Source organism: Propithecus coquereli, unplaced genomic scaffold (genome assembly GCF_000956105.1).
Source record: "Propithecus coquereli isolate 6110/MARCELLA unplaced genomic scaffold, Pcoq_1.0 Scaffold246, whole genome shotgun sequence".
Taxonomy (NCBI): Eukaryota; Metazoa; Chordata; class Mammalia; order Primates; family Indriidae; genus Propithecus; species Propithecus coquereli.
In genome coordinates this window covers 678,521-686,569 of record NW_012148019.1, presented here as the reverse complement: position 1 = coordinate 686,569, position 8,049 = coordinate 678,521, and the positions used below count along the sequence as shown (strand labels likewise).

Below are 8,049 nucleotides of genomic sequence, written 5' to 3'. Positions count from 1 at the left end.
ATTCAGGGTTCTAAGCACACGCATGAAACATTCAAATTTCCTTCAGACGTCACTTCCAATCACAACATAAAAAAAATATGGATAACGAACTCAGGAAAACAGAAATGAAAAATATCTCATCTGTCCTCTGGTCTACCTCTTAAGGACCACTATGAAATTATTCTCACCCTCCTACTTTGTAGATGTTTTGTCCATTTTTGTTTTCTGTTACCTAGGTAATGGTACTTCCAGCATTTCCCTTAAAAGACTGTGAAACTAACAATCTGGTATTTCTCACTGTTGAGTTTTCCTGACCTTCAGCTTTGAGAGGCCATGTCCCTAAGGGAAAGCAGTAAGATCTAGAAGCTAAATCAGGAGGCTAAGGAATCTGAGGTTAAGAGTTCCAATCCTGACAAACTGTGGAATTTGTCTCCAATTTTGGGAATAAGCTAAACTTGCTGAGCCAGTTTCTTTAATGAAGAAACCTAAAGGCTTGTTTTGAAAAATATTTAGGACTATTAACTTTAAAGTTTCTTTTTAACCTTTCACGCTATTCTGAATTTTGTTTTCTTGCCTATGTTAAATATTTTCCTCACTAAATTTTCACTTTCCCAGTTAGTATCTGTATTACCAATCCATTAGACTCAGGGATCAGGTAAGGAGTACTTCTAAAAAGCCTACTGCAAGTGACACAACGTCAACAGAACTTGAGCGAAGTTGAAGGTCATTTATGGAGGAATAAAAACGCAACCAGGATCTAAACTGGACCCTTATGAGAAAAGCAAAGACAACTAATAATGTAACTAACACGTGGTAAGGGAAGGTAAACCTCAGACCCCTACTATGTGAACCCAGCTGTAAGAGATACGGAAGACGATGACTTCCATATCATAGTCTAACAGACGAAGTCATGTTATGCTTTCAAGGATTCAATTTTTATTTCTTTAACATGTTTACTGTATAGTCACTAACACCTCTGTGTTGGGCCTCAGGACTTCTCTTTTCCCTTCTATTTGTATATCTTGATGGCTGCCTTCTCACTATAACATAAACTACATCAAATTTGTAAAAGGTTCTCTACCTACCGGCCTTGAGAAGTATTTGATAGCCTTTGGGAAGAAAGGTGTTTTTACAAACATCAGAGAACACTGCCAAGACAGGGTGAAGCAATTTCAGTAGTGCCTTACTTAGCACACTCAGACTCCTCCTCCTGGTTAACAAGACCAAACACCTCTCTAGTTACTTAAAAGTTCTTCCAATAGGGAGGGACAAAGTAGCAAACAGCTGAATTTTTTCTGGATTAACTCAGTCATTAGTTGAATGCTTTTTTGTGGTTCACCTACTTAAAAGGTGATCAAATCACTTTGTGCTACTGAAGAGAGCAACTACAAAGAACAATTACATAAACCCTCTGTTACAACTTACCTCATCCTTCTTTCTAATGAAACAAAGCGTCAGAAACCACTGTGTGCCACCATTTCATTAGTAATCTCAGCAAAGCCTACTTTCTTTGTCATGTGAATCCCTTTTCTTTTCCTCAGCAAATCACAGAAATTTATTTCATTCAACATAATAGGACGCAACTATCCATCATTTTTTAAAATGTGTGCACTGAATTTTATCATTTGAAAAAGATAAAAGCAATCCTTATAAATAAACTATTCTCAAATAAACGGGGTCATTCTAGAACTTTGTTTTATGTCAGAAAATTTGTACAGATCCTCAATTCCATATCTGCTATTCCTAATCAAAGAAGCTCCGAAAACCAAAACTTTTTTCATAACTTCTCTGGCAGTAAAATCTGACCTGCACTGACATAAGGCTATTTATAATCTTTATACCATTTAGTGTGAATATTCATTTGTTTAACTGCAGAAATATTAACATGACTGTTTCCTGGCTGTTGCTCCAGACTCCACTAGGGGTTTATGTTACTGTACATGTACCATATTCATTTTCTAAAATCAAAACATTTTTAATTCTGAACCAGTCTAGTCCAAATGGTTTTGGAAAAGAGATTGTGGATGTATAATTCTGTTCCTCAAAAATATTTTCATTGTTTGAAAATCAAATAGCAATAAATTAACATGATAGAGGATAGAAAAATATCGAGATGTTATAAAGGAAATTGTCCATCATCTATGAACATAAATAGAACACACAATTTAAATGCAGCATACAAATTTTCTCTCAAAGGAAGAAAACAGGGCTATTTGAAATCAAAATAATTTAAAATAAATTATAAATGCTTTCCTAGGCATTCTTAGAAGTTATCTCTGATTTCAATGAAGAACTGTCTACTCTTAATGTAAATAAAATGTATGTGGAGATTATGGGAAATTAATGTGTCATCATCCAAAGTCTATGCTGCATCCTTGGTACTGCACTCAAGCTAAATATTCCAAAAATTTCTAAAATGTTATTACTTATTTGTAAAGGTTCAATTAACACTACACAAGGAAATTAAAACACTCAAGTAACATGAACATATTTAGGGATATATTTCCTACACATTCATTGATTTTCTTCTAACAATCATTTAACTAGACCCCAAAAAACTTTTAGTCTTGGTTGAACAATTTTATTTATATATACTTTATTACAAAACAGGGTGTATAATTAAGATATGTAAGAATGAGTGATTCACTAAGAATATTCAAAGTTAATTATATTAAGAACATTCTGTATAAGGCCAGTGAGTTAGTCATTTCTAATTCATACTGGACCAAAATGAAACAACTTCCTGGACTTGTTACTGATTGCAACATTCTGAGTAAATATAGAGACACTCTCTAGAAATGCAATAAAATATATCTTATCCTTTGTCTAGTTGGTGACGCATAATATCGTATAATATAGCCAGATAAGACTTCTGCCCCATCAGCTCATATCCAGTCCATGAGAAATTCATACCAAATTCCCACTGTCACGTTTCTGGAATTATATGGTACTTGAAGTAGTACAATTAATTCCCTTTTTCTTCTGTTTGCTGAAATAGTACCAGCCTTTAGAAATTTTCCAGCAAGTCCCTCTGTCATCAATAAAAAATGAGCTATATATGAGCTTAATGGTAACAATGTTGATATCATTTTACTAACTGAATATTTTACCTAAGTCCTCTTGATACTATTAAAATATAAAAGTATAAGATTTCTTATTGTCCCCTTTATTATACTAACTATATTTCCCCTCTAACTCTCTGAGACAAGGTCTATGCACACACTTGTAGACCTGTTACACCAGGGGTGCAGAGCTCCACTGCAGGCAATCTCAGAGAAGGTATCTTAAATTTCTCCCAGAGAGTGTCCTACACTCACCATCCATTCATGGTAAAGTAGTTAATTTTAATGTTCTCATTGTTTACCAAAAAGCACAGACAGTGAGGCTGACTTTGCCACTCCCGTTTCCTTTGGCTATGCTGCTGAGCTTTTTCAGCCAATTGACTTTGCTTGGAGGCTATAAATATCTGAAAAATGTTCTGCATTTGATGCTCTTGGATTCTGCATCCATATTTAGCTGTTTGTGGCATGCCTTTGTTTAAGCTACTCTACCACCCATACAGTCAGGTTGAGATTTAGATGGTCAAAGGACAGATGGATCAACATTCAACAGATACTGACTTACTACGAGCAAGGTACCAATGTGCTAGAAATGGTGACAATGAAGGGGGTGGCAAGAGGGAATAAAAAGACAAACAAGACGGACTCCCTGATGTCAAAAATTTTATAGTCTTGACAAGGCATGGGCACAACTTCTTGTAATACTGGAATAAAACAAATGAAACATTTTTTAACTAAAAGAAAATAAAGGATGGGACAGCATATATATTTTCTCTCAGCTGTTTCTCAAAGATGTGCATTTGTGTTCTAAATATAGATCCACCTCTTAAAAAGCTCTGAACATATTCCCAAAAAGTTTCTCAAATCATGGCAATATACAAAACTACAGATACATGTATTATCAACCAAAGAGCCAAACCTGTCAATAGCAAGCTCAAGACAGCGACCAGTCTTCAAATTCTGTGAGGCAAACTAATAAAATATTGTTTATAAAAGTTTCTATTTAGATATTCTTAGGGGAGAGGGGTGTTTTTGTTGTTTGTTTGCATCGTGAGTTCAGACAGAAGTATACCGCAGAGGATGTGAACTTGTAGTCAGCAATCAGCAGCACTTAATACAGCTCCTTATTATACCCTATCTTTAAAACCCACATGGCTATTTTAGGTTAGGTCTCAAAACTGAATGACCTAGACCTGAACAACATCCTCATCCCCACCCTCCTATCTTACGAAAACATTCCAAATAAATATACATCTGCCTTTGCTATTCCTTCTTTCAAAACTCAGTTCAGCGACTTTTGATAGAAGTGCTCCCCAGAATACCCTGACAATTATGATTTAAATGCATTAAGTTAAGGGCTTACTTGATGCCTGGCCCCAAAAGTCAGGATGGCATCTGAAAGCCAAGTTAGAAGTAAAATAATGGGGTGAGCCATAGAATTGGACAACTTTAAAGGCAAAAGGGACCACAGATACCTAAAGCTACTTGCCCAAAGTTAAACCACCAATTTGTGGCAAAGCCAGAATGAAAATCCAGGTTCTCAACCCCCAGCTGCATACTCCAGACTAGGTTCCCAATTTCTGGATTTCATTAAAACACATTAGACTATACTCATTAAAGTCTCTTTAAATTGTGTAGAAGAACCTAGATGATCCAAGACAATCAGGGTTTTGAACACACAAAACAGACAAGAAAAAAGAAAAACAAAACAAGCTAATATTCTCCAAATTGGTTTTCTACAGTCTTTTATTTTCACTTCAAAGTTTTTAAAGAGTCATACAATAGACAATTTAAAAACTAGCTAAGGACATAGCCAAGAGTCGTTCAGATAGTTTTAAACTATTTACATCAAACTAAAGACAACAAAGTAGTATCCAGGATGAACTACCTCAGAGGAAGGAAAACGGCAGTACTAAACACTAAATAAAAACAACTTCTGGTTAATTGAAGTTACAATGCAGTGGAAAGTCTGCAACTTGTCAGAAAAATGCACCGTATGTATGTGTATTTGTATGTGTGTATGTGTTTGTATACATATAGATACCAATTACTCCAGATGATACATTTTATGCAGAAACTTAGAGCAAGTGAGTTAAAACTACATGCTAAAGTCAGACAACCAGTCTGTGACACAGAACAAAAACCCCAGGTTCCCAAAACCCATTTGTATGCTCAAGGCTCCCAGTTTCTGGACTTCTTTAAAACACATTTTTTATACACACGCACACACACACACAGTCTATTCCTAAATATATATGTATTTGTTTATAACATATTTATATCTTTACATGGAAAGAATGACAGTTAACACTAGGTCTATAAAACCCAGACAGTTTTAGTCACTGAAATACTTAATTATCACATATATTATTCTCACAGTTACATGGCCCTATCTCTAATGTCACATAAAAAAACAGTATGCCAAAGAGGTGTATAAGGAGAAAGATGGAATGAGAAAATGGTGTAACCACAACATATTCTAACTGATACGCACTTTCAGATTCTCATCAGCATTTGTTATAAGCAATCAGCTAAGTAGGATTAGCAGGTGGATACAAAATCAGGCACAGAAGTTTCTAATCTAATTTACTCAGAACGAACTGGGTGACCTTGCATCATCTCCCATTCCTTTTTTTTTAATTCTTCCAGCTAAATAGAATAGCATCGAGAATACTTACAAACGCCCAATGAAATACACAGTGGCGCATACAAAAATCCTTAAGAAGAACCGGTTAGAAGGACTGGATAGTTACAATCGAAAGGGCCATTAGAGATGATTTAATCCAATCCACTCACTTTACAGATGAGGAATCCATGGCCAAAAAAGTGATCTGATCTGCCCCAAATCACACAGCCACCTAGCAGCAGAAATGAGGCAGGCACCCAGATCTCTGGACTCTTAGTTCTGTAATCTTTCTGACAGGGATGGACATGAAATCCTGAAACCAGCTGAACTATTCAGAAAGACAACTTAAAAGTCTTGGTCACTCCTGAATAATAAACATATACCCTGTTCTGATGCATGAAAGAAAAAACACAATGTACTCGATCACTAAAGGCTAGATGCACACGACCGCACGATAACATCTTAACATTGCGTTTGCTCCCAGGTGCTTCAAATTTGCCATCTTATACTCAGCCACATTCCTAAGATCTTCTGTAGTCACGTGAGCTAAGTGATAAACAGCCTGCCATTTCGATATTTTGGAAAGCCACAGCCCAGTCCTGAATGCCAGGCTATAAATCCTCGGGCTGTGAGTTTTCAAAACCAGCACGGTTTTAATGCTGCCACAAGGCTCACCCCAGAATCTCATCATTCAGTTTTAATTAAAGAGGTGGTTACTAGGAATGCAGAAAGGGAAAGTTTCAGTGCATTCATCACTTTCAACCTGCTGAGTGGCAGCCCAGTCACTTTGCAATGAAACCAGAAACAACAGTCCCATCTGGAACAATCCGCACCCCTTGGAATAACTGATTGCATTCGGAGAGGAAGGTTCAGAAAGAGGTTACGGATTAGTAAGTTCCCACCAAATAAATACTTCGGGTTTTTTGTTTCATTCATCAGCTTTTTCATAACGTCTTGGTTTCCAGTCTTGCCTCACTCAACAAGAGAAAGAGGTGAAACCTCATGCCCTTGGTTTCATGGCGTGCTCCATCAGACCTTCCCAAAGACTGGCTGGCAGCCGCCTAGGAATTACGTCCGGATGCCCAACTCAACGGTAAACTTACGGGAGGCGTCTGAAGAGGTCCAAAGACCACACCGAGCTGCATCTCTACCCGGTGCTAGTCTGAAGAAACTTGTCAGAAACATGCCCCCAGAACAAAAAAAGGCCGTGGGGGACGGACCGAGGATGGATGGAGCCCGGGACTGGGACTAAGACGAGGGAATGAATTCCAGCCCGAGCAAAAATAAGAAACACCAGCCTCTACGACCGCCTGCGGTGCTTACCGTAGACTCGGACCCAGCTCTGCTGCTGGCACACGGACTCGAGAAGGATCCGATCCAACATGCCACCGGCCACAGCCCCACTGACTGGGACGACCGCGTCCAGTTCCTCCGGGGGCAGCGGCGAGTCGGACTCGAGCCCTGGGAACATCTCCGGCCAGGACAGCGCCTCCGCGACTCCTCCGGACGACGGGGAGCGCTCCATGGTGCCCCGCGGGGCACGGGGCGGCGGCGGCGGCGGGGCGGAGGAGAGCGCAGCAGCCGGGCGAGGACCCGAGCGCGGCCGGCGCGGACGCCGCTCACCGCCTTCCCCGTCGCCCACGGCCCGACGCGCGGGCGCCGCAGCCCACCTGCAGCCGGCGGGCGGGACCCAGGCCGGGAGGCGGGTCCAGCGTGGCCCCGGCCAGGGCTGGGTGCGGGCTCAGGTGTGCGGGGGTCCCCCCCGGGAAGGGACGTGGAAAAACCCGGGGCGGGAGGCTCGCCCTCCCGGCCCCTCAGAGCCGCCTTCCTCAGCCCCGCCGGCGTCTCCCGCCGTCAGAGCCGGCTCCGGCTGTGGAGGGAGCGCGGCCCGGCAGGGCTGGGCTTGGGGGCGTCGCCGCCAGGGGCCGCCCCCTCCGACCGGCTAACGCCGCCGCCGCCGCTGAGGGACTCCGAGCGCCCGCTCCCTCTGCCTGAGGAGGGGTGGAGGACGATGGCCGCGGGCTCTGGCCCGCCCGTCCTCAGCCCCCGCCTCTGGAAAGAGCCGGCCCGCCCCCTGATTCTCAGGCCACGGCTCCGGCCGCAGCTCCGGCTCCGCGGCGGATCTCCACAGCCCGGCAGCCGCGGCGCTGGCGGCGGCAGGCGGCATCCCAGGGTGATAGGCTGGAGCAATCGAGAGCCGAGAGCCCGGCCGCGTGTGCAATCGAGTAACCCAGCGGAGGAGGAGCTGCCACCGAAGGCAGGAGGAATCGGACACCGAATCATCCATGCAGCCCGTCCCGCCTACTTTCCAAATACCCTCCCTGGGACCAGCACTCCCGCTCTCCCGAGCTGCTGCTCGAAGCAGGGACGGCGTGGGGAGGCGGG

At 42.1% G+C, this 8,049-nt stretch overlaps 1 protein-coding gene across 1 annotated transcript in view; it reads right to left on the bottom strand.

Annotated features, from left to right (window-relative positions):
• RASAL2 (RAS protein activator like 2) overlaps positions 1–7,811 on the bottom strand; it is a 455,850-nt gene extending 448,039 nt beyond the window's left edge. The window contains exon 1 of the mRNA XM_012646543.1: positions 6,988–7,811. Coding sequence (XP_012501997.1) covers positions 6,988–7,189 — 202 coding nt within the window. The 5' untranslated portion in view covers positions 7,190–7,811. The remainder of the gene's footprint in view (positions 1–6,987) is intronic.
• Positions 7,812–8,049: the final 238 nt, after the last annotated feature.